The 26,580-nt window shown below is 46.2% G+C and overlaps 2 protein-coding genes and 1 long non-coding RNA gene across 14 annotated transcripts in view; 1 reads left to right on the top strand and 2 right to left on the bottom strand.

The window, feature by feature from the left end:
- The window catches only part of MAATS1 (MYCBP associated and testis expressed 1), a 38,661-nt gene extending 17,865 nt beyond the window's left edge, over positions 1-20,796 (top strand). For 6 of the 8 annotated variants that reach the window (XM_425525.8, XM_046913624.1, XM_046913631.1 and 3 more), the window contains 6 exons: positions 2,621-2,692; positions 3,387-3,533; positions 6,484-6,705; positions 8,133-8,281; positions 9,476-9,567; positions 12,584-20,796. In XM_425525.8, the coding sequence (XP_425525.5) occupies positions 2,621-2,692; positions 3,387-3,533; positions 6,484-6,705; positions 8,133-8,281; positions 9,476-9,567; positions 12,584-12,888 (987 nt within the window). In that variant the 3' untranslated portion in view covers positions 12,889-20,796. Of the gene's footprint in view, positions 1-2,620; positions 2,693-3,386; positions 3,534-6,483; positions 6,706-8,132; positions 8,282-9,475; positions 9,568-11,410; positions 11,479-12,583 lie in introns of all 8 variants that reach the window. The other 2 variants (XM_040707261.2, XM_025143516.3) reach the window with 2 other exon arrangements.
- LOC107054682 lies at positions 9-12,706 on the bottom strand. 2 transcript variants are annotated; one of them, XR_005863054.1, is made up of 6 exons: positions 12,568-12,706; positions 10,375-10,561; positions 9,486-9,795; positions 3,374-3,470; positions 1,447-1,698; positions 9-1,317 (listed from the first exon to the last, which is right to left on the bottom strand). It is a non-coding gene; the product is annotated as an uncharacterized LOC107054682 (long non-coding RNA). The 2 variants fall into 2 exon arrangements; XR_001469190.3 differs by having other exon boundaries at positions 9,486-10,561.
- The window catches only part of GSK3A (glycogen synthase kinase 3 alpha), a 142,049-nt gene continuing 134,332 nt past the window's right edge, over positions 18,864-26,580 (bottom strand). For 3 of the 4 annotated variants that reach the window (XM_416557.8, XM_004938179.5, XM_046913697.1), the window contains one exon: positions 18,864-23,678. In XM_416557.8, coding sequence (XP_416557.4) covers positions 23,611-23,678 — 68 coding nt within the window. In that variant the 3' untranslated portion in view covers positions 18,864-23,610. The remainder of the gene's footprint in view (positions 23,679-26,580) is intronic. The other variant, XM_040707270.2, reaches the window with a different exon arrangement.

Below are 26,580 nucleotides of genomic sequence, written 5' to 3'. Positions count from 1 at the left end.
AGTGGAATGATTTCAGCACTATTCATTTATTTTCTTTTGATCCTCCATTATTCCCTACCTGGTTGTTGAAGGAGTGCCCAGAAAAGGAAAGAAGTGAGTTTTATCTTTTTTTGTTGTAGTGTATTTGTCTTAGAAATACAACAGTATTTCTTAAGTCCCTCTTATTTATTTATTCTACAAAGATTCTAATAACTGAAGAACTGGAAATCTTTTACCTTATCTGTTGGCTGAATCCTTTAATTAGCTTCCATTCATAAAGAAATAAATTAGTAGACGTGTTGTTCCCTTGCTCTTTGGGAACAAAAAAGCAGTCATACACCTCTGCAAACATGAGTTTATTCAGCGTCTTCCATCCTTCTGATCTGACAACACTATCGTAATCCAGTGGAGCTGTTAAGTTTAGTCCCATTGAAGTCTGTGAGACTTTGGGTACTTAGCACTGAGCATGCACATCATTAATTTGCTGAAGTGAAGCTCTTGTCATTGCACAGGACTCAGTCTTTGATGAACATGCTTGGTTTAGGTGACAGTTCACCTTCACTCTTCTGTAGAATGAGGGCTGTGATGTACCATAGGAAAAAAAAAACAACAACTTCTTAGGGGAGCTGCAACTTCTTTTCCATTTTTGAAGTAATGCACTTAAGAGATGGTTGCCCCAGTGGATTGCTTTGTCTGCTTATTAACACCATTTTCCTGAGGCAGTAAAAAAATCAGACATAATCACCATTTAAACTTGTGAATTTTGGAGAGTCACACAGCCATGAAAGCAAGAGAGAAAAAGTCTCATTAAGCCACCCATGCCACCTTCCCTCATGCAGTATGATGATCTATGTTTTATACAGTCCATTTTAAGATGACTGCAACAAGAATATCTGCTTGGGGAGAGCTTTCTACAGTTTTACTAGCACCTAGGTATTAGGTATTGTATTGGAGCTGTACATTTACACTGTTTAGATACAAGACTTTAGGAGATTTTTTTAGCTACAAGGAAAGAAATCAGAAAAATGTATCCCTCAGTCGTAGTCATTCTTGAAGCTATTTTCAGATTATATTTTCTTTTGGAAGAGTTCCATTTCAGTACACTTCCACTTACATTAATTCTACCAACATTTGGTTGATTTTCAAATATCTTTGTATATGAACACATATACGATTTGAGATCTCCAGTGAAGAGGTCTGTAGAATCAGTTCACTTCAGCCACTGAAGAGCACCTGCAACATCACCTACCTACCTTACAGAATCCACGTAAGCTTTCTCCTACCAGCTGTCTGCAAGGAGCACTGAAGGCAAGGTCACTCTTTCCTGCTGGATTGTAGCTGGTGGATGAAAAGGTTGATGATTACTCTTGCTAAAGCATTGTTTGCAGCACTGAACAATACAACTCCAAGTACAGAAAATTACATCCCACAAAAATGTAAACTAAGTCTTATGGTAATTTGCCTTACCTGTATAGCATATATTTCAATTGTCTCCATTTCCTTGTCTGGAAGGTTTGTAGGCCTCACCTCTGCAGCCAGGTAATGTGGTGCAGTTTAGCTTTCTAACTAGACTGTAAATTCATCCTTTCTTTCCATAGGAAAAGAACACACCAAATCAAAAGTCAGTCCTTTGGCTAGTTTTTCTTTTCTCTTCTTGGCTGGTGGTATGGAAAGGCAGGAATGCTTCCTTTTGCTCTTGGAATACTTCATCTGCAGCACCTAGGGAAAAAACATATATTAAGTTTCAAGCCCACACCACTTCTTTCATCCCACACTCTTCCCAGCACTTCTAAAATGCCATTTTTCCATTCAAACCTTATAGGTTATTCATTTAAAACAGATCTTCCTTCTTTCAATCTTTAGTTTTCTTTTTATCTTTCCCAGGTACCTGATGAGCTTTATTCTCCTGTTGCTGTCAGTTCAGCAAGATCCCTCAGCAAGAAAAAATGCTGCTAGTTCTTCTATTTAAAATAAGCCTTTTTTTTTCTCCTGCGGACATGTTCTCTTTCTCATTACACATCATCATTTTTCCAAGTTGGTATCAGTCATACAGTGCTAGACCAGTAAACTTCTCAAAGAAATATCTTGCACTATAGGGTAATTTATTTTACTTCCAAACTATCACTTTCTGAGTCTTAATTTACCAAGTTACTCTGATAAAGGTCACCACTGGAAGAAATATAAGACAAAAAAATGGATATGTTGCTTTTTAATCCCTTTATTTATCGCTAACAGCTCTCTTGCAGCTCCTTACATAATTCTTCTATCCTCTCAGTGTCTTCACCTGTAAATTTGTGTTGCTCGTGGTCATTTTGCCAACTCAGTCAAGCGATAAGTAGTACTTTTAACATGTACAGTCATTTTCTTCATCAACATCTTACAACTAGGTACTTCACTCTAGAGACCCTCTAAAATCTCAGATAGAACGTCATTATATTGTCTTGCTTCCCCACCTCTTATCAAACATGGAAGTATGTATTATTCTGACTCATATTCCTTTCATTAGAAGAAAAGTATTCACAAACAATTGAGAAATTGGATATTAATTTGACTTTTTGGTAGTTAGGTGGATACTCCATAGAAATCTCAGCCTCCAAATAAATTGTCAGTTATTGTGTGGATATTTGTTTTGTTTTATCAGGAGGAAGAGGAAAGAGAACTCGCAGTGATCTGTTTGCAGAAATTGCTCCGAGGCAGGGCTATTCAGAACAAGGTATTTTGTGTCTCTTGGTTTATGTCTCTCTTCAGAATGATGGTGGGAATGATTGGAGGTGTTTGCATTACAATCATTACAATCTTTCTTCCTCAGAATTAATATAGGGTATAGAGGATTATGCAGCATATCCTTCCGTATGTCCTCTGAAGTCCTTCAAGTCTTTGCTCTCCCATCCCCTATTTTTTACAGGAACATTTAGGTTTCTACCCATTTGTGTCTCCCTGCTGTGCATTTGGATGTTTAATCAGACGGTTCACAACAGAATTACTCAAATGGCAAATTCTAGACTGGATCTGGACTATGAGCACATTTTGCCTTGCTTATGCCAAGATCCCAGGCATATGAACACATGAGAACGGCACAAAGCTGTGCCAAGGGACGTTCATACTGGATATCTGCAAAAATTTCTGTACCTTGAGGGTGGACAAACACTAGAACAGACTTCTTAGAAAGAGAGCTGATGACCCATGCCCGTCAGTGTTTAAGACACTTGGATAAATGCCCTCAGTAATATGCTTTAACTTTGGTTAGCCTTGAAGTGGTCAGGCACTTGGACTCACTGATCTTTGTAGGTCCATTCCAACTAAACTATTCTGTCCTATTCATGGAGAAAAAGTGTGTGCTCTACTGGCAGAACATGTTGAATATATTCTCTGTTTAATATGCTTGTTTGCCTACCTTCATTTAAAAGATGTTTGAAGAGAAGGAGAAGAGGCTGGAACTGATCCGAGAGCTGCGCACCACTCATGCACTTCAGGAGAATGGAGAGCTGCTTCTGAAGGAACAGAAGAAAACGACCCGGGTCTTACGGCATCAGCATGACTTGAAAATGCACACGGTATGCCCATAAAGATGGAGGGGTTGACTCACCACACTCCTCTAGCAGGGCATTGCGCTTGCAGCAGCATCAGCACTCTCACTTATTCATTTTCTATTATCCACAGCACAGAAAGTACCCCAAATAACTCAAATCTGTGGGGCTAAAATGTTTTTGAGATTCCCCAGAGCCTGCACAGTATCAAGAGCAGACTGAGGCACCCTGACCACAGCTGCAACCCAGGCTATTACTTGCTTATTTATAAGCCTGTGGCTCTGAACAAACTATGCCTTCAGACAAACCTCAGTTTACCCACATTTCAGTCTGTTTGACTGGTGCTGTGACCCGGAATCACAGTGTCTGCTAGTCACTTGTACCTGTCAGATGCTTTTTATTGAATGCATGTTTTTACTGTGTCATTTGCCAGTTCCATTTCTAGCTTGGCACTTCCTCAGACTCCTCTTCAGGCACAAAGAATCAGTGGATTTATTTTGTAAATCTTGGAGGGATTGAGGCTTCTAGGAATTTAGCAGCAATGTCATATTGCTGTCCTTCCCACTGTTCCAGAGAAGAGAGAAATTCTAGGCCCCATCCTTTACCAAGAAGTGAGGGAGTGCTGGGGATACAAATTCTCATCTTGTTTCCTTGCAAGGCCATGGCCTTCTGGAGAAAAGTTAATCAAATGACAGTCTTAGACTGGAAGAGATCATGAAGAAATTCTGACCATCTCAGATACTGAAGTCTCTCCCACAGTTCTGCAGGAGTCTGTGTAGTTTTTACCACTCTCCTGGTATTTTACTGACCAACTGTGAGACAATACTACAGGTTGCACATTATGCTAATGGCATCCACTAGCCACTGGCCTGGTAGAGATGAAGTCAAGATACTGCATCTTGCTAGATGGGCAGCAATAAAATTTCCCCTCAGATCCCAATAAGAAAAATGAATTAGGTGACTGTGTTTTGCTGTTTATCACTTTTCAATGCTCCATAATACACAGGGAGCCCGAGTATAAATCATAGAATGCAGGATTAATCTACTGAGAAATTAAGAAAAAATGAAAGCTTTTTGCTCCTTCTCTGGAAGCCCGGGTAAGAATGAAGGAGAAAGCTGTTCAGCTACAATGACGTTCAGAAGAGAGAGAGCGAATGGTAAAGACGCTGACCTCTGATCTCAACATTTCCTTCTGGGAGAGCCACTATCCCCCTCTGCTGGTACCTACCTCCTCTGCACTTGCCTTTTTTCTTCTTTTTTTGTTTCCCCTCTTTTAACTAAGTCTCTGAAGGCACACAGTCCAAGGCTCAAGTCTTTAAATATTTAGAACTTTAAAACTCTGGAATGCATGTGCAATAGTTTTGTAAGTGTATGCCTATTTTGGAAAGTCACTGATGATTCACAATCCTTTCGTTCTAGCTGGTCACAGTTTTTTTGCAGGTTTTTAACTTCTCTGGTATAGAAAGAGGCATTTTTTCAAGAAATGTTTTCTCTAGAAGAAATGCTGAAATTCGAGATAAAGTTGTCAAAGATGAAAATTTCAAACCTGAGGTATAGCAAAATCCTAAGACAGGTTTGTTTCTGTGTTGCTCTCCTCCATTTCATATAGGTTTTAAACACAGTACCTTGGGCAATAAACAGAAAGAAGCCTGTCAGCTCCTTGGTATTCATCCCTGTGGGATGGTGCAGTTATGGCATTGCTGTCCTCCATCCTTAGCACCTATGAGCTGAGCATTTTCACTTCTAGGTGCATGCAGCACTGACAATCCCACTCTCTTTTAAAAACTGTATGAGCAAACGGCATAGCAGTATAAGAAAGACAATTTATCTCTACTTGTCTGGCATCTTTCACCTGCAGTACACTTTGAGTTTTACATTCAAGTCTTCTCTGTTACTGCCTGTTTATTCCAACAGAGACACAGCATGCCAGTCAGCTCCAGACATCCTTTCCTGCCTAAGACTGTGGCTTCATTGCTGGAGATAATGCACTTACCATATATCTTGTCACTTTCTGAAATGCAGTCACACATTACCAGGCCCATAAAACAAGTCATGAATGGCACTGTAGTGCCAAACACCTGAACTCTGGTTTCAGCTCTGTGGCAGACTTTCTGATTTTCCATTGCCAGGAGTTTTGAGTTTTCGTGAGCACTTCTACAAACTGAGTATAATCACTGCTGATTTGAATTTGGTAGCATCTAGTACTTAACTTGTACAGTTTTAGGGAATAACTCAATATCTAAACCTCTTGATTCCTGCACTTTGACTGCATCATGAATGCCCAACCAAAAAGGAACCATTTATCTGAGACAGCTTTGAACTCCAACAGACATAACGAGTCCTCAAAATAGCATAGAAACGTGGCTGTACTCAAAATTGTACAACTTCCTAAACTTTGACTCAAGCTCCCATCTGTAGGAATTGAGGCTTTACTTTCCAGATGTTAAAACCTGTATTTGCATCTTTTGATCCTATTTTTTTCTAGCTGAGCTTAGCGCAGAAAGATGAAGGGTATGCAAAGTGACTATTTCATTGCCACTTTTTTTATCTCCCTTTTCTCAAACTGGGAACTGGAGCAGTTTCCCAGTAGCAGAGAGAAGGCCCCAGTGACTGTTCAGATTATACTCACAGACAAAAGAAAACAGTTCAGAATAGCTGGAATACAGTGCCTCTAGTGTTTTATTTCCTCCCACTCACCCAAGCAAAGAGGCCGCTTGTCATAGTGTAACAGGACCAGGACCATCCCCACAGTGGCTATTTTCACCATCTTTTTGCCTCTTCGTACCATCAGGGCCAGTATACAGGAACATTACATTATGTGGAATCAGGGTCTGTGCATGTGAAACAAGAATGCAGAACTCCCCACGGTCAATGCGAGGGGATGCTGTAGAGCTGTTTCACATGCCTGTGGTAGTCCTGAGACTCAGAGGGACATTCCTGAGGCTTGTAACACAATTCTTTGCATTTTTTTTTAAAGCTGTCGTCAATGGAAAGCCACTTGGCCCGGGAAGAAGGAAGGGCACTGGCAAATATATTTGATTTCCTGTCCAAAGAACTGCTGAGGCTGCAAGAAGAGCGGAGGATCCACGCTTTTGTCATGCTGGCTGAGAGGATCAGGCGGATGCGGGAAGCAGAGGAGAGTGGGCGCCGACAGGTGGAAGAGAGGCAGCGGCAGGAGGAAGATGAGATTTTCAGACAGGCAAGAGAATCAGAGAATCATAGAATCACCAAGGTTGGAAAAGACCCACAGGATCACCCAGTCCAACCATCCACCCATCACCAATAGTTCTCACTAAACCATGTCCCTCAACACAACGTCCAAATGCTCCTTGAACACCTCCAGGGTCAGTGACTCCACCACCTCTCTGAGTAACCCATTCCAGTGCCTAAAGGAGGAAGGAGACTAGTGGAACTGTGGGCAGCTTGTGGGAAGGTCTAGTTGGAAGGGAACTGCGTCAGATTTCCCCAAGGTGGTGGCTAGGGGGAAAGCTTAGTGAAGAGAAGGTGATTGCATCCTAGAAGAGTCATCTGCAGTCAGTTAAGGATGATCTGAGTGCCCCTACAGACAGATCTGTCAAGCACTCAGTTACATGTCTTGAATAGATGTAAGCTTCCAAAGTTCCACGAACACTTCTAGAGAATAGATGAACCTACATCATCTTTAGGATTAATGTTTTGTCAGAACTTGGTCTGTCCAGCAGAACTGCTATGGGCTCTCTCAGGAAGGATGCCTTTAAGCAAGATTTTGGAACAATTTTGTCCCCAGAAGTGGATTGTAATAACAAGGGGTACCATAAGATTGTTTTGAAACAGTAATAATAACATAACTGTGAAGTCCAGAAATTAGTCCTGAGATTATCCTATTCCATAACTAGTAGGAACATCCTGTTCCTACTCCCCAGCTCCTGACTGCATGAAGCAGTTGAAACCAATGAGTGGGAGCCTAATTGTCTCAACCAATAATTTTCAAACTTGATGGGAGGAAATTAATACCAGGAGAGTCTGAAATTAGGATTATTTTTCTTTTAATTTTAGCTTTTTCTCTTTTCTGGTTCTCTAAGTGGCAAGTAAGGAAGGTCAAAATGCAATTGGTTTAGGCCCCTCAGACTAGCAGAGGGAAAAGCCCCATTTCCAGAATCTTTGCTCTACATCCATTGTAAGGAAGCCAATAATTTTACGTTGTTATTCATGTATCTTTGTCTGGCTTCATGGAAGCTTCTCCTCCAGGATTGGCTTGAATGAAAGCTGATTAATTTACTGAAGCCAGCACTGGCATTTGTTATCTGGCAGCTGTTCAGGAGCCCATGAGAACTGAAGAGGCAACTGCTGTTGGATTCATAGTAAACTTGTTGCAGAAGTGTATCTGGTGATAAGTTTTGCATCTATTGCTGGTTCTTTCCTGCACTTGTTTCTATCTGTTTGTTCTCAGATAGAGTTATTAGAGAAGAATTTTTTACTCAAGTTATTCTTCCCAGAAAGAGCCTCTGAAGCCAAACCTCAGGCTGGCCTGCCTGAAATTGAGAGCAACTGGTGAAAATCCACTGATTTTGTTTCTCTGGAAATCTGGTTCCATTCTCTCAGCAAGTCAACGGGCAGTAAGAGCAACACCTTGGTATTCTGTTCCAGGTGGTGAAAGTGCACCAGAGCACTGTTGATTCCTACCTGGAAGACATTATCTTGAGTAGCATGGAGAACACAGCTGAAGAGCAAGCAAGGGAAGAAGTTCAGAGAATGGCTGTAGAAATCAATGACATCGCTTATGAACTGGAAAAAAGGTACGTTCTTAAAAAGCACGTTGGAGATCATTTACAGCATTTTAGAACCTGCCTAGCTACCTGCATCTGGGGATACAGTCTAAGAGAAAGGAAGGATAAAGCAGGACTATTCACGACCACCTCATTAGTGTGACTGCTGTATGGGAACCACGCTGTTACTGTCTGGTACATGCGTATAAATTCACCAGAGCTTTATCTTTATGCAGCATGTGCCAGATTCCCTTTGGAAATCACTTGTGGGATCTGTGAATCACCCTTTTTAGACTTTTCCATGCCAATGTGATGCTGTGACTGAACTTTAAGTGAATCTGGGAACTGCCTAAAGCGATGCCCATTCACGCTGGTCTTTTCACTTATTTACAGTATTACAGAAAATCAGTTTGAAAGAGATGCTAAAGATACAGCTGTACAGAAATCTCTCCTTCTGAGGTGGCTGTTCTTTAAGAAAGTGCCAGTTTCCATGGGCTCGGTCATATTGATAGTGCTCTGGGTAGAGTAACTTGTTGAGAACACCATGGTCTTGTGTTTGGCTGGGGCATCAAGAATGAATACTTTTCGGGACCTGCCAAACCTCTAATTCAGTTTCTATGCCCTTTCTTTGGATCTGAGCCATAAAAATCCCAATGGCACAGTGATTCCCCTATGGTACAGCAGCCGTCTATTTTGTAACTAGATGAATACGACCAGAATGTCAAAACCCTTGGGGAGAATGGAGCGTAGATAATGCATGCAGCCCTCAGGCCAGTTGGGAACCCACTGAACACTGGCATGGTAAAGAGCATGGGGACCGGTGCAAAGTCACAAAAGGGAAGAATTCAGCAAACTCAGCAAAGGGCCAAAAACTAAACTGTGAAAGACTCAAATCCTTGGAGCTATGTGTGTGGGTCTAACTCAGTTTGTCATCAGTCAGGGCTGGGCTCCTAAATACCTCAGAGGATGAGGAGTCTAGGGTGATCTTCTCCCCAGAAATGCTGCTTTTTCAATGCAGTGTTGAAGACATTGGCAGTGCAGAGGGCAGTAGTCACACTGTCACAGCAGTGCATCCATTTTTTCGGATAAATACACTGAGTTGATGATTACTGCCATGACTCACTTGAAAACAGTGATAATATTTACAAGGAAATTGTGTGCTTGCAGAGGTAATCTGGGAAGAAAAATGAAATACTAATATTACTCTCTGCATCTGTTGTGCAGTCGAACTCACCTACAGTCAGAAGAGATTGTAGCAGAGCTGGTTTATGCTTTCCTGATACCTGAGATTGAGAAAATGTCTATCAGAGAAAAAGGTGAGGAGCCAAGTTTTTTCGTTGCTGTTTTTGAACTGCTTCACCATCTTCACTCTTGCTCACCAAAAGAAAAAACTGCAGCGACAGGAGATGAATCAGTTCTCTGAGATGCCTCTTCTGCACTGTGCAGGTAGAAAGTTGAGCCCTCTGGTCCCTTTTCACCAATTTCTCATGGTCTCGATGGCCTGAATTAGACCTGATGCAATTTGGTGCAACTGCAACATAGAACTGTATAAGTGGAAAAAAGAAATAACGTTGTACATCCAGAAACAAACAGAAAAAAAAAGTCTTTAGGCAGCATGGTTGTGGGTTGTCTGTTATGTGGCAATTTGTAAAGTCTGTAGGAGTCTTTTAACAGGCAGATTACTTAAACATGTGAAGGGAATATTATATCCTTTCCGATGGCTTTTATTCCCAACTGGTTAAAAACTAAAACCACAAGTAAGGTTTTTAGGTTGACTGTAGTGGCACCATGCTTTAAGGAGGTAATCTTACTGTGTGGAAAGATACTTCTGTTTAGTCAAAATGGAAGGATATATCTCAAAATACAGAGGGGAGGACACCGGAAACCCATGCATTACCTTGATGGTCATGAATAAATGGCTGTTTTTAACTCAGAGTTTTCCACTGACTAGCTTGCTCAGAAGGTCGTGACTAAACCAGTCATCCATATAAAGAGGATATAACTTACAAAGAGCGCTTGCATCACTGCTGAGTCTGAAGTGGTCCTTGCCTCATTATAATTCTCTGCCTTGAAAACGAAGGTGCTTACTTTATTCTATTTTTTTTTTAAATGAAAACACAAACCTTCCAAATATGCTTTACGATCTAGGAATTGTGAAAACCTCTTTATTCCTGGTTCGTGTATTTGTCACAGCAACAGCATCTGTTCAGCAGCTGACAGTTCTGTGTAAGCTTAAATCGGCTCCCTTCTCCTTAGCCTTGCTTCCACACTCCTTCCAAAGCGGGATGATGTAATTGTAGTCAATGAAGCCTGCAGCATAGGCAATAGTACACACAGATTAGCCTGTGTCAGAAAGGAGAACACGAAGAGAAGACCTGGACATGGCTTAGGATTCTGAATGCACCAAGGTACCATCCATAAAGAAAATACAGACTATGCTTAAATGCAACAGTAGCTAATGGATGAAGCATCTCAGAAGTGCTCCCAAGAAGCAGAAATAAAAAAAAAAAAAACAAACCATCAAAGGACCCACTGTCTCAGATACAGTTGAACTGCCTGGAAGGGAGAGCTAGACCCAGCAAAAATGGAGGCTGGAAGAAGAGCTAGAGCAACAGGTAATAAAGTACGAGAGCTCCTTCAAATGTAGTCAGGTGAAGTTTGGCACGGTATTCTTGTGACAGAAGCCTTCACAAGAGATTCAATACCAAATGTGTGCTTTAATGATCAGGCTCTGCCGTAGACCTCTTTCACAGTGAGACCTTCAGGGAAGCAGAGTCAGTAACTATTCCTCGTGAATCCAAAGGAAATATTATCAAAGAGCAACGTTAGATCTCATGAGCACATCGTTATATTGCATTTCTGTGGAAGCTTCTAAAGCTTTTCCTATTGTGAGCCAGCTTATTCATTATGAAACTGTTTTATTGACCCAGCATGTTCCTGAGCACACACATTCCTTGCAACTATCAGGGAGTGATCTGAGAGCACAGTTGTGTGGCCTGCCAGAGGAGCGAGTCTATTTGTATAACAAAGATCTGAGGGCTTCAGAGTTCAGACTATGTCTACACTTCAGCTTTCCCTTAAGCATCTCTACTTTGTCATTAAGTAGACTCTTCTCCTCTCCTTGCCCCCTTTCTCTCCCATTCCTATGCATAAAAGCAGGAATTACCCAGAGCTGGCTCATCCTGGGACACCTCTGCACATCACTTCTGAACCCTCCCTCACCAAAGGTCAGTGTGCTCATGTGAACAAACTCTTTTAAAAGGAGAAAAATCAGCCAGCAGTTTTGAACCCTCCTTCTTGTAGATGGAGGAAGGGACTGCAGCGACACCAGGAGAGTATTCCCGATATGTTGCAATAATGAACTGCAGTATTGCAGTTCATGCACATGCAACTGAAGCCAAAGTGGCTTGGACAGAGGAGGCTCTCCTGGGAATTGAGAGCTGCCTGGTGAGGGTTTGCTTACCAAACCCAGGCTAGATCCATTGTATTCGCTGTCAGCAAAATGGATCTGGAATATGGATAAACGCAAACAGGTTGGGTTAGTAATGCTGAGCAATGAGGGCTGTCTGAACGGCAACAGACCAAAACAAGAAGTCTTGGGCTTCTGCAGGGAAGCAATGTGATGGCAACCACCCTCTCACTGCTGGAACATTCCCCTCGCCCTCCTACAAGCACACAGTATTTCAGTCCCCGTGGTTGTTTATCAGTGTCTTAAGTCTAGAGACAGAAAGAGAGAACAAAGAATAGCAAAGAGAGATGAATTGGAGGGTCAGTGATTTAGCTTGGGTAATTGCTTCCCAAGAGGTGGGCTGGAAATATGTACAAATGAGATTGCTTGAAAACCACGTAACTCGGTAAAGAACAATTCTACAGGAGCAAAAGGGGGATGATAGGATGGGTGGCTTAATGAATCTGTACTGTCTCCAAGTCTTTTTTTGAACGTTTTTCTCAGTGCAGGCATAATCATAACATAAAGAACAGGTTTCAGCTCTGCTCTTCTAGAAACCTGCTGCAATTAACAGTCACTGAAGGAGAAGCTCATTTAAAGCCCGCTAACACGTGCAGTTGTGCCCTAAGCAGGAAAGGATGACACGGGCTGTGCTTTCCACTGGCGGGGGGAGCTGATCTTCCAAGTGAAATGCAGAGTTGGGTGCTGCTATTAGGTGGCAGTAGAACGCTTTCACCAAAGTTACTGGGGTGTGGTGTTTGTCCTGAGATTGGCTTTTCCAGAGCTCCAGAAAGGCTACGAGCTGCCCCTCCTGCCTCCCCCGCAGAGAACCCCGTGCTGCATATTCCCAAGGAAAAGCCTTACTTACCTCTTTTCCTGTGCAGTGAGGCAGTCCCAAAGAAAACACATCTACGCTGCTCATCAGATCATCCATGGGAGCGTGGAAGAGTTATTGGCTGATCCAGCACTACACCAGGAGATGTCTGCCAGCAAGATCAGGGGAGCTCCTCCTGCTGAGACAGCCAGCACTGCTGTGGGCAGGACAGTTGATAGACAGGCTGCAGCTGACAGATCTCACTCTGCCCCAGTTGTTGCACAGGAAGTGTGTAAACCTCTGCACGAAGAAAGCCCACAGGAGCCAGCGGTGAGCCCTGCTGATGGATCAGACAAGGATGGCACAGCCACCTAGAGATACGAGCACGGTGAGTTTCCCTTCCCCTCAGTGATCTGAGCTCAGAGCATAGGGAAACAGAAGCACATTACATTTACTTTTTCCAAGGCATCCAGAATGCAAAATTCATTACCTGTCCCTTCAGCTGCCCACCAGCTACGCTGTCCTGGAACCAAACAACAGTGTGACAGTCCCAGTCCAACCCCTGCACCCAAATACCACTGGACCTCATTAGCTATTTTTTCTCTTCTAATTATTAGAGAAGCTTGGGTGAGAGACCACTGTTGGTATTCTCATTTGTATTCCTGGTGCAGGCCAACAGTGATCTGCACCTGAGCTTTTGATGGTGCTTCCTTTTATCAATAACACTGAATGACAAAATATTCCAGCAGTGAGATGTACTGAGGTGAGCCCCCACACACAGCTTTTCTCAAGCACATGCCACTGCTTGCCTTAACAGAATAAAGCAGGGAGCAGGTTGCTGTATCAACACCACCGCTAATTGGCGTTGCAGTTGAACGCAACTCCCCTTTGATGAGCTACTAACTGTGCCAGACCTTGCACCATCTTTTCATGTCATGCACTTAGGAAAGGTGCCCTTGGCCTCAGCAGAGTGGCTTCTGCTAGCCAGGCAGCCTCTGTCACTAACAACCAGAGCTGCGCCTCTGTGCTTTTTCTCATCCCGATGGAGACCACTGTGGGATAGTACCTCATTTCTTAGAACAGCATTAGTCGCTCTGCCCTTTGTCTCTGAGGGGAATGCAGGAAGAATGCTGGTGGTGTGCAGGCAGGGGGTGCTCAGGCTCAGGATGCCAGCAGGCCGCAGGCACACACGCAGTGCATCTGAGCAGGGAGCCGTCAGCTCTCCAGCACTCACCTGTCAAAACTCCCCAGGTCTCTGGGTTTAACGTCTCAAAGGTACATTTACACCAATCCCAACATCAAACTCAGGCACAACCATGACCAAACACCTCAATGGCTTGCTTGCTCACCGTTCCTCTAGTTATAACTTACTCAACAAATAGCAGTAATAGCGCTCGATGCCAATGCATTGGGCTGACACCTGTGTACTTCCAGCACCTCTTTGTACCTGATTGCCTGTGCTTTGTGCTGGGGCTGGAGAGCCACAGGCATGGTCCAGCTCCAGCTAATTGTGAGCATTGCTCCGTTCCTTCAAAACCAACAGAATCCAGGCCCACCGGGGCATTTCTGGAAACATTTTGCATCACTTTTCCATTCTGTGGACTGAAGGGAGCAAGTGGCAGATAGAGGAGAGAGAGAAAGAGAGAGAAAATGGAGTATGCCTGTAGTCCTCTGAGCTGTAAATGAGAACTGGAGAGAGGAACACTGTCGCACCACGATGCCATTGCCAGGCTGTCAGCCCTGGGCCAGGGGCACCGGGCAAGAAGTGGGGGGCTTGCAGCCTCTGTAATGCTGCAAAGTCTGGCAGGAGTCAGGGATGGGTGATGGGTTTTGGTGAGGATGCTGTGAGGATGAGTGTGGCAGGGCTTAGGGACTGGGGAAAATTCCCACCGCGTTCCTCGCTAAGCACTGGAAAGCAAAGGTAACAAATGCAGAAACAGAAAGCAAAATCACAGAGTGTGGGAGGAGCGGCTGTGCGGGGCATTGGCTCCTTTGCCTCAGGCCACCTTGGACAAATTTAGCCTGGTTGAAAGAGGGGATAACACGAATCACAAGATCCGATGTAATAAGAGAGACATGGAAAACTTGATGCAGCTCAACAGGAGAACAGGAAGAGCAAGCCAACGAAGCATTCACAGTGTTTCTGAGATTACACGTGGAAATAAAGATCCTCTGTGGGGCATGTTGTACAATTTGTCGTGGTTACAAAGACAAGAAGCATTCTAACAGGTGTGGGAATGGACATAGGGAGCAGCGTCCCTGCCTTCCCCAGGGATGCAGCCCAGCACGGCAGCCAGGAGCAGAGATGTGGGTGCTGCATGCAGGCTGAGCTAAACATGCCACGGCTTTTGGTGTGATCTAAGGGACGCTGTCGGGGAAAAGCCCTCTTCTCCACGTGACATTGCATTGCATGCATACTGAAGGCCACGGCAAGGCTTCTGTGGAAAGCTGCTCCAGCAACTGCTTTCAGTCATCACGCGTGGGGTTGCAGAATGTGCTTTGAGGAAGAAAATGAGCACAGTGAGAGGGAATTGAGCTCATAAATCAATAGCACAAGAACGCACCATTCCCTCCTCGCAGGAACCGGAACAGCCCTGGGAGGAGCCGCATCTGAAACAAACAGCAGATGCCTCCAGGGCTGCACCAATACAGCGCAGGCACCTGGATGATGGCGCTCATCCTGTGCTTCCTCCAGCAGCTCCTGGGAGGAGCCTGGCAGCGCCACACAGCTCTACTGCGTCCCGATGGGGCCTGGAGGGACCGCAGAACACAGGCTCTGCAGGGGCAGTGAGAGTGGCTGGAAATGGGTCTCTTTGGAGTGATAGAATGAAGGCAGATGGTATCAGGTCTTCCCTGCAGCCTTGGCTCTGTGGGAGTGAGGAAATCCTTTCACAGTAAGGACAGTTCCAACCAGCAGAAAGGCCTATTGATGGGATAACATGAAGGCAGCACACCTTTCCCCAGATGCTTACTGACAACAAACCCACACTCCTCCATCTCTCCCACCTCCTTTGAGAGCAGCACAGCCATCACACAGCAGCTGCACTCCTGCTCTCTGAGCAGCACTCTCTGCTCTGGTCTCACACGGGTGCTTGGGCTCTGCCTGCTGCTTTGCTGGGCTCAGCTCAGCACACCACAGATATGGCCTTTGCACTCTGAAGGCTTTGCGGGGCTCAGACACAGCTATTACTGACTCAGCCACCTCTTGGAAGTGTTCCTGCTGGAGCCTGAGAGGAGAGGCTGCTCCGGCTCCTGCTCCAACAGCATCATTCCCTCTCCCTTTCCTCCACCTCCTGCAGCCTGGTCCAGTCCACTTCTCTCAGCCCATCCCCACACGCCAGAGCCCCATCCTTTGTGTAGGGCTCAGAGCGCCCTCTTACCCTCCCCAGCAGCTGCCTCTGCGTGCCCATCCTGGTACCCGCAGATCAGTGCTGGGCACAGGGCCGTCCGTCCCCTTCCTTGGAGAGAGGCCAACAGTGCGCGGTGCTGCAAACTGTGCTGAGCAATGGCAGCTGCGCAGCACAGACCCGGTGCTGTTGCTCCTGGTGACAATGCCGGCAGTGAGCATGAGCAACGCCGGTGCTCTGAATGCAGATGCAGCAACACTGAGCCATGCTCCTATGTAACTCCTAAAGGACAAGCACTCACCCTGATGTCCTCCCATACACCCACTCGGCAGCACCTGCTGGTTCACCATTTCACCTCTCCGGCATTTGAGAAGCAGCCGCTCCCACCAGCGCTACGAAGCTGCATTTGCTTCTCTCTCCCTGCGCTGCTGCAGGGCTGATCCTAAGAATGAAATCTTTCTTTTTTTTTTTCCTCTCTATGAGTCAGCAACAGCCAGCATCTGTAGTCAAAGCCCTTTGCAAACACCGTGTCGGTCCCTCACCTACTGAACCCGCCAGCCCACATCATTCTCCCACCTGGCCAAATGCAAACCATTTCTCATCCCTGGAGAAGCCCCAGATGTGTCATTTCTTGCAGAGCCAGCTGCCATTGGCAACCCAGCCTGATCCCAGGCCTCTTAGGAAGGGGAAAGGGCTAGAACATGCACAGTCCAAACACCACCCAGCTGGGAGCCCGCTGCATGTCCCAAGACTGTGAACAGCAACATCTTGAGGAACATTTAATGGTATAGTTCAGGTCTACAGGTAAAACATCTTCAAATAATCTGCTATATTCCACTCTTGCCTGGCAAAGGGCCTGACTACACAGCCAGGTTACTGAAGGGAGAGGGCAGGCACACTGCAAGTGAGGGATGGTGGGGTTTGTCCCCCTCTCTCCTTGTCCCAGGCATTGACTTGGAGGGCATGAATGAAGGTGGGTGTGCAGAATGGGATTGCCCCCTGCAGGTGAAAACCACCGTCAGCAGCCCTGGCACCACCTGTATTTACACCTGAGGTGGGTGCAGGTTGGTTGGCACAAGCACACCAATGGAAGAGAGTGCTGTAATACACACAGCTCAGTGCTGCTTTGTGTTGGGTTGAGTGCTGACAAGAATCTGAAGGCGGCATGGCCAACAAGTGAGTAGACTTGAGCCCAGCTTACTGTTAGTGAATGCCATCCAGAGAGATGTAGATGAGCAGTGGGCCCAGGAGAACCTCATGAGGTTCAACAAAGCCAAGTGCGAAGTCTTGCACCTGGGTTGAGGCTTGCTTATCAGTACAAGCTGAGGGATATAAGGATGGAGCACAGCCCTGCCAGAAGGGAACTGGAACTACTGGTGGATGGCAGCTGGACATGAGCCAGCAATGTGTCCTCACAGCCCAGAAAGCCAACTGGATCCTGGGCTGCATCAAAAGAAGCGTGGCCAGCAGGGCGAGGGAGGTGATCCTGCCCCTCTACTCTATGCTGGTGGGACCTCACCTGGAGTACTGCGTCCACATGTGGAGTCCTCAGTACAGGAGAGACGTAGACCTGTTGGAGCACATTCAGAGGAGGGCCACAAAAATGATCCAAGGGATGGAACACCTCTCCTATGAGGACAGGCTGAGAGCTGGGGCTGTTCAGCACGGAGACAGAAGGCTCTGGGGAAACCCGAGAGCAGCCTTTGAGTATCTAAAGGAGGGTTATGAGAGGGATAAAGGGGACAGGCTCTTTATCAGGGTCTGTGGCGACAGGACAAGGGGTAATGGTTTCAAATTAAAACAGGGTCCTGGTCAAAGGGCATTTGCAGTGAGGTACTCAGAGAAAACACCAGACATCAGTGCATGCGTTTAAAAACGAAAGCACTCAGGGGTAATTACCCCAGATTTCTGAGGACAGCAATGAAGGGCAAAATTCAAATCAATAAGAACTCACCGAACAGTTCCATCAGCGACTCCACGGAGGTACAACTGGCAGCTTCCGGCACCGCTAGAGCAGAGCAGCTCCAGTCCCTGAAGCCAACAGAGGATGGTGCTTTGGTCCCATCCCCATCCCCCGCCACCCGGGAGCCTGGAGCAGCCCGCGGAGCAGCGGCAGAGCCCAGCTGGAGACCTGGGGTGGCCGCCACCCGCTCCGAGGGGCTCCGTGTCAGCCCAGGTATGGGGAGCGCCCCGAGCCCGGCTGCAGAGCTGTCACCCGGCCGCATCCCCGAACAAAGCCAGAGGAGCCGCCGTGCAATATAAATTTGTTTTTATTGAAGCAGCAGTCACATGACCTTGCATCTAGCCTTTAGGATAGCGACAGAATGGATTCGGCCAGGTCAGCCAGCCCATTAAAAAAAAAAAAAAAAAAAAAAAAAAAGGAATTTTTATTCTTTTTTTTTTTTTTTAATTTATTTATTTTCTTTTTGCGCTAATAGACATGTCATGTTTAATACACACATTATCCAGTACCGGAAACCCAACTCAGAGATAGCTACGTGCTGATTTGCTGGAGGAACGGTCCACTGGACGTGGTCTTGACAAACTTTACAAATCACCACCAAATAACGTTACTAATGGGACCAAATGAGGAAAAAGAAGAAAAAAGAAACGATGAGTGCAGTATTCAAAGCCAGCAGTTTACACAGGTTCTTAAGTTTGCATCTATAGGTGGACAGTAAAGGAAGATCGCTTGGTTTCAATTTGAGATATCGTGTCCCAGGGTTCCTCTCTCCATCAAATCAAACGGCATCAGAGACAAGCTGGCACCTCTTGGAAAAGTATCATGGAGTAACACAGCTCATTTAAGAAAACATGCTTATTTCTCATGATTATTATTATTTTTCTATTTTTATTTTTATTATTATCACAAAGATTCATGTCCACCTATTCTCGCGGAGTGGAAAAAGGTGCGGGGGGTGAGGAACAAAGGGGCAGAGAAGGAGGAGAGGAGGAGGAAGGAAAGGGGGCAAGACTTTGAAATAAAGACCACACACTTGGGAATTTTCAATTTCATTTCCAGGCTAACCTACTTTTTATTTAATGCAAATTACAGTACCAGTTAACTATTTCCGAACCGAGTCACACAGAACAAAACGTATTTACAAGGGGAGGGGGGGGGGAATGGGGCGGGGGAAATAATAAAACATTAAGCATACTTTCCACAAAAAAAAAAAAGTTTATATTTAAAATGAAAAACAAAAGAAAAACATCAAAAAAAAAAAAAAAACCAAAACAAAAACAAAAATCAGTCACAGAGGCATTCAAGTAGTAATAATGTTATACAGGTTTTGCTTTTCCTTTAAATCAAGACAGATTTGCACAAGTGTATGCAATAGTTTGTATACAACCCACAGTCCTTAATATATATATATATATATATATATATCTTTTAGATTTGTTTTTAAGATGGAAGTGGTCACACTGATCGGTGTGTACAGGCCCAAGTGATCCATCAGCAACACATCAATGAACGCAAATTTTACAGGCAAGCAAATTATATATATATAAATATATTTTATATATATATATATATATGTGCGTGTGTGTGTGTGTATATATATATATATATAAAAAATAAATTGAGAAAGACCAACACAAGGAAGCTACTTTTTCTCAAGCTAACCCCTTAGGTACTGTTTTCCTTTCTGGTCGTTTTGCTGTTATTGCAGGGTCGCAAAACGAAACGAACAAGGAACAAAACGAAGAGCCCTGTGGGAAGAACCTGGGACCCAGGCGCCTCTCCCCGCCTCAGAAAGGCAGACCCGGAGCGGAGGCTCTGCGCGCTGCTGGCGCCGTCTGTCCGTCCGTCCAGAGGCTGTCTGCTTTTCGGAGTGGGGACCGACGAGCCGGGGGGTTGGATGCGCTCACCAGCGGCACGCCACAGGCACCTGCCACTGCTGTAGGCAAAGCTTTGCTTAAAAATAACCGGAGGAAGTGAGCAGGGATCTGCGATCAGCCAATTCTCTTATGTGATTCGTTTGTTTTTTCCCTAGTAAGGTAGGTAAGTTAATCAGCATTGAGAACAGCAGTGTCTCAATCGGGTGCCCAGAGGGGGCCCCGATGGCCATCGGCTCCATCTCAGAGACCTACGCGTTGCGGAGTTGACAGGAGCACAAACAGATGGAGACCATACGCTGTCAAAACCAAGCCCCAGACGGAGGGAAGAGAGTAATGGCTCTGAGCGGGCCTTCAGAAGCAACGTGACGTCAACTGACCTTTGTGTCACCAGAAAAAGTGCAGCCTCTGCTTCACCGGAATGAACGCAAGATGCTCCGAAAACAAAACAGCGACCTTTGGTTTGGTACAGGGTGAAGTGTTTTCCCATTCAAGACAACCTCAGGTGGAACACTAACCAGGTAGTAAACACAAGCGGACTAACGGTAGAAACAAGGCCTTCGTGCTGGGCGCAAGAACTCAAGAGTCATGTTCAACTTGCCATCTTAAGAAACCAAAAGTGACTGTGGGGAGGGGATGCGGTGAGGAGCCCCCTGCTCTGAGAGCCCCCGCAGGGCCCAGCGGCGATGGCGGGGTCCCTTTGCCGATGACGGCAGAGGGCCCTTCGTCTGTGACGGCGGGGGATCCATCAATGATGGCGGAGGATCCACCACTGATGGCGGGGGAGGCCCTTCACTGATGGTGGGGGGAAGACGAGCAAAGCCGAGCTCAGCCGCTAGCCACAGGGCTGCCGCGGGCGAGCAAGTGGAGAACGAAACCGGTCACTGCTAGAGGGGGGCTGGGGGCAGGGGGAACCGGGGGGACGTCCAGAGCAAAGCCGTGGCTCAGGTGAGATGGGGGCGAGGAGGGTTTCCTTTCGTTCCGCTCGGGATCGGGGTACCACCGAAACCTGACAGCACTCCGAATTAAAAGCGGGGAGCGGAGATGCGGTTGTGTGGGGGGGGATGTTGTTAATAAAGGAGGGAAAGAAAAAAAAAAAGGGGAAATAAAATTCAAAAAATCATGGAAGCGAAGGCACTCCAAACTATATAGATACACTATACATCGCTAGAGTTATTGTTACAATAATACAGGCCGGTACCTACTGTACAGAGTTAAAACTATATGGCTTTAAAAAGCTCGTCTACATTTTGTCTGATTATTAAACAGAATCACTGCCCTGAACGGTAACTTTTTGCTCATTAATAACAGTTCCTGGGTCCACATATTTACATACAAAACAATAGAACTCAAGATTTAAAAACAACCAAAAATAATCATGTACAAGCTTGAATTTGGTGAGGAGCTTTGTGGTTTCCTTTTTATTTTTTTCTTTTTTTTTTCTTTTCCTGCACTTTTTTTTTCCTTTTTCTTCTTATTTACAAAAAAAAAAAAAAAAAAAAAAAAAGGTTATTCAAAGACCTGGATGTAACTGTATAAAAGAGTGGGTGATCCTGCCATGATCCTTGAAAAGAAAAACAACAACAAACTCCCCGGGGCGCCCCGACCCCCGGCTAACACCCACACGGTGCACACAGACACGGCACGCAACAGGAGCAAAGCTCTTCACTCTCCTCCGCTTAGACTGCAATGAAAGGAGAAAAAGAAGGACGAAAAAGAAAGAAAGAAAAGCCGCACTTCCTGGAACGAGCAGCCATTTTTGCTCCGTTAGTTGTACACGTTAAAGACCCAGTCATCTACCTGCCTCGAGCAGTGGCGCCTACAGGCGATGGCCTAGCGCTCTCGTCCTGCAGCAGATCCACACTCCGCCCTGCTCTGTGGGTCTCCTTCACTACGCAGATAGCCAGGCCACTGCTGAGCCCCTGCACTTACCTGTGTGAGCCGCGTTCCGTCCTTAGGACGCTCTCAGCCCTTTCAATTGTGTCACGCGTGAGGATTTTGAAAGCCTTCAGCTCTGAAGAGGCAGCGTGCCTTCCTCTACAATCAGCCAGAATTTAGGGACAGCCACTGTAAAGCACAGAAATGCTTTCTTCCCCGACAGCAAACTGATGCGGGGCATAATGTAAGGGCTTAGCGGTTTCAGGGTGGGCGTTCGCTCCTCCCTCCCCAGAACCCACGGTTATCGGGCAGGACGGGGAGGGCAGGGCTTGGAGACGAGCTTCCAAAAAACCCCATACAAACAGGGTGAAACGCACAGGAGGGAAGGCCGTGAGCGGAGCCCCCAGGTCTGCTGGAGCTGCTCCCAGGCCACGCGAAGGGCCGCGCGCTGCCCCAAACCAACCACCTGTACCTGCCTCAGGCCCTCGGGTCGGACAGGGGCGGTAAGCACCGAGGCGGCTCCTAAGGAGCGCAAGGCAAGGGGGGGCTCCTCCGCCTGTCCTCCCCGGGGATATTGCTTGGGATGGGGCAGAGGTGGGACCGCGCGCCGCTCGCCCTCGCTGGGGGGGAAAGCCGGAGCCTGGGCTACGACAAGCACCCGCCTCACGCTTCAGTCAGACTGCTGCGAGATCGTAGACAAAATAAAAAAAAACAGTGTCGTCTCTATGTATACATGTATATATTTATATAATATATATACACACACACTCATATGTAGCCAGCTTTCCTACAAGTCAGCAGGTACAATTACTGTTGATAGCACTCCGATGTGTAGTTTATTAATATTCTACCGATGTAAAAACAGAATGGCAACGTGGCAACGCGCATCAATAAATAGAGATCAAAAAAGCAAAGAGGTTAAAAAGATGAAATTTAAATACAGACTCTAGCCGTGGGTTTAAAATCAGAGCTACCGTAGAATGTGGCATCCTGCGAGTTAAAGCTGCAGTTAAAAAATATTACAAAATAAACCAGTAGAAGACTGTTACAGTTCACATTATAAATCCCGGTGTCCTTTTCCTGTACATCTCGGGAAAGGGAAGCCTATTCCAATTGGGACTGGACAATCGCTCAGGCGGCGGCACCTCTCAGCCCGGCCCTCGCCATCCCCTCCGCTGCCCCGACCACAACCGCTCGCCTCCGCCTGTGTGTGTATTATATTATATAGAGCTGTGCGAGGGGCTCCTCCCGGAAGGAAGCTGCAGGTCTCTTCATCGCTAGCACTGATTTGTGAAAGGAAAGTCTGCCACTAGCAGCTCAAGCCTTAAGACACACGTAAGCCTCCCCCCTCCCCCAGGCAGCCTACGTCCTACCATGCCAGCCAGGGCAGCTGTCAGTCGCCCGTCGGTCGGCCCGGGGCGTGGATTCGCTGGCACCGAACGCTGAGCTCTGTTGAATGACCCCTGCTAAGCTCCCGACCAAATTCAAGCTGTGCACTACATCAAAGTCCGAAACTTCACTTAAAAAGAAAATAAAAAAAGAGGTTAAAAAAAGAACTTCAGCAGAGAATGAGGTTTGGGGGTTCTTTTTTTTTTTTTTTTGTTTTGCCTTTTTTTGTTTTTTTGTGTTTTTTTTTTTTTTTTTTTTTCCTTCTTTCCACTGTGGGAGAGGGCATGAGGCAAGAGTCCTGGTTCTGAAGTACACAACAGCAAACTTCCAACATGAAGAGATTGTTGAGGGGAGAGACACTGGTGTGTTGTATTGCTCCGCGTTCCCTCCTCCCCCCACCTAGTCCCTGCCCCGGACACCCTGCAGAGTGAGATACAATGAAACTGGTTCGTATTTATAGATATTTTACAAGGTTAAATAAGAACAGCAATAATAATAATAAAAAATTGAACACTAAAATGAACAGGTTGGTTGGTTGGTTGCTTTTTTTCCTCTTTTTAATTTTCTTTCCAAATGTGACCAGTGTTGCTGAGCAAGACTCAAATTACTGGTGATTTTCCTGTGCAGCTGGCTGCTTGGTACCGGTTCAGGTGGAGTTGGAGGCTGATGCTGTAGCTACACTATTGGTCTGAACTCGTTCTCCTGCATTAACATCTGCAAATGACAGGCGAGGGAAGGAAAGAAAGAAAGAACAACCAGCATTACCTCCAGAACACAGACATTTGCAACAACAGCCATGACATTTCCCGCACAGGGAAAGCCCCAAATCCCACCACCGTACCGCTGGGGCAGGATGCCCTCCTTGGGTATATGAAGAGCCGTTTGCTCTGGGCAGTGGTGTGCTCTGAGTGGGACAACAGCATTTCAGCATGCTAACACCCGGCTGCATTCAGCTGTTCCGGTGGGACAGGCTGTGCTCAGGCTGCCCCAGGAACACTGACTGTGAAGCAAGGCTCGCTGGCACTGCCAGAGCCAGCACAACTGCCCAGGGCTGCACACTGCTGCTGCTGTTTCCTGTTGTTAGGCCTCCTTGTAGCAAAGCCATCTCCAGGAGGGATGGAGCCCCACACAGAGACAACATGCAGGACCAGGGGCTCCTGTCAGTATGCCTCCAAGGAAACTCAGAATTCGCAAAGAAATACCAAAAGGAAATTCACTGCAACTGTGTTTTCAGATGTGATTTGAAGGGAAAATAGCTGTGTCACCTTGCAGCAGAGGGCTACGGGGAGAGTCTTCATGCTGATGCACAGAGGCCCTTCCAGAGACCATCAAATACTGTTATTCAGCATTTAGAACGTCCCAACAAACTGGGGCAGGCCTTCAATAAGGCAGGAAAAGGAGTAAAGCAAGAGCCAAGATGCTAATAAACATCTGAACATACTGAGAGCAACAGAACAGTACCACAGCCAAATAACCACACACAGTTGGTGTTCTCTCTGGAAAAAAAAAAAAGCTTTCTGAATATTAGAAGAACTGGGAGGGGAAAAAAATGCACCCACTTCATCTGGAGCCATCCTAAGCAGAATGTGATCAGCACAGCCACAAAAAAGGAAAGAGGGCAAAAGGTGAAACACGGAATACTTGACAACAAATACACGAGCAGAAAAAGATATTAAGTGAGGTTTCCTAAACAGAGCATCATGCATTTCTCCTCCTGAATTTAAGGTTAGCTGCACAGCTATCAACGCTGCAACGGGATAAAAACGACTTTTATCTCAGTACAGAAGAGGGCAGAGTGGGAAAGCAGTGCATTCGGAAGACGAGGAAAAGGGCTCACAGAGGACAGAGCAAATTTACCAACCGATGAAAAACCAGCATGACCAGCAGAAATAACAGATAGGACAGAATACAAGCGGGGGTGGCGGGGTGCAGCAATGCTTCTCCAGCAGAGAAACACTGGCAAGGCATGGCAGTGGGATGATGCTAATGCAGGCCATCTGCTGTCCAGCCACTCCAACCTGACCACAGTTGGAAGCGCAGCCATGAGCAAAAGGCAACGAGGTGAATGAGAGTTCAGAAATGGAGTGCACCAGATGAAGGACAAATTAAGTAACACGCAGAAACGAAGGCAACAAGAAAGGGCAATCAAACCAGAATCAGCATCCAGGAATGAAAAGGACAAGGGAGAGAGGGTGTAACCTTGTATGAAAAGGAAACGCCATGAGGAATGCGTAGGAAGAAAGGGAAATCCTTCTGCGGGCAGAGGATGCTAAATACTATGCTGGGAAAGTTTCCCATTCCTCTTCCCCCCACCCTAAAGTGACCCAAGCTCTCCCTCCTGAAGGAACGACCGCCGTGAGAAAAGAAGCTCAAAGCACCATGGTAATGTGCCGACGGCATCAGTGTTATCTGGGAAGCTAGCTGTGCATGTGAGAGATATCCACCTAGGTGGGGAACTGCTCTCAAGGAGCAGCTCCCAAACCACATGTGCTTGCAAACCAACGATGACCAAGGAAATCTGAAGTGGAAACTCTGACTCTCAGCTGCTGGCTGAGTCACGCCTCAAACTGTGCCTGATGTGCAGGTAGAGATAAAGCCTAGCTATTACAACATCTGTGCCTGATGCAAACAGTCCAGCTGGAATCTGTACTGTTGGCAGAGGATTTTTCTGTGCAAGAACAAAAAGCGTGAGTGTTTCATTTGCTGAAATAAAATGCGTTTTTTGATGTCCCACTCCTGAAGACAGCAGAGGCTGAAACCATTATCACATTGCTACTGAGCGGAGAGAAAGAAGAAGGAGGAGGGGATGGAGCTACTTCATGTAACATGTAACACACGCTCCTCTTATCATCACGCTAATGGGGGGTGTTTCTCAGAAATACATACAGCATACGGTCAGAAGGAAATAAAGTGATGCAGCCCCGCACCATTTACACGGGGCTTTTCACAACACTGTGTAACAGCCCACCCAGGCTGGGACAGAGCACACGCTGTTAAGGGCTGCACTGACTCAGAACCTGCAAGAAAATGCAGCACTGCGACCCTCCAGCCTGTTGTGGATGTAGCATTTGGGGAGCAGAGCAGGGCTTGCTCCAGCATCTGTCTGCGGGAGTGCTGAAAAAAGGGCACAACCAGAGCATGAGGCTTTCTGGGCATTCAGTTACTCCTCATCACCAGGAGAAATGAGTCCTTGGGCATAGAAGAAGAAAACCTATGTCTCCAGCAACACCGCTGAACTCTGCAGAAGATTTCCTTTGCCAACTGTGGTGTTGTGGAAGCTGTGCTAGGGACTGAAGCTACGAGCTGGTATGGAGCTCTCTAGTATGGGGAAGGTGAGTGCAGCATCCTGCGGCTTGAGGTTAGGGCAGGCTCTGCTGTGACCCACCCACCTGACACCTCTGTGTGCGGCAAGGAAACCACAGCAGGGTTGAAGTGTCAGCCACTTCTGAACTTCTTATAAACAGAGGGAAAAAGTCATCTCGCATCAATATATTCTCTGCCAGTTCAGCTGCTGCCTCTGAGGAATAACTACTTTCTCAGAGGGTATGTGGTGCTCCCTAGAAACCTCCCGGAAAGGAAAGATTGGGCCGCAGTTCAAAGACAGAGCCACCAACTC

The sequence above is a fragment of the Gallus gallus genome, chromosome 1 (genome assembly GCF_016699485.2).
Source record: "Gallus gallus isolate bGalGal1 chromosome 1, bGalGal1.mat.broiler.GRCg7b, whole genome shotgun sequence".
NCBI classification, from domain to species: Eukaryota; Metazoa; Chordata; class Aves; order Galliformes; family Phasianidae; genus Gallus; species Gallus gallus.
The sequence above is the reverse complement of the archived record's forward strand: the minus strand, read 5'-3'. Positions and strand labels throughout refer to the sequence as shown.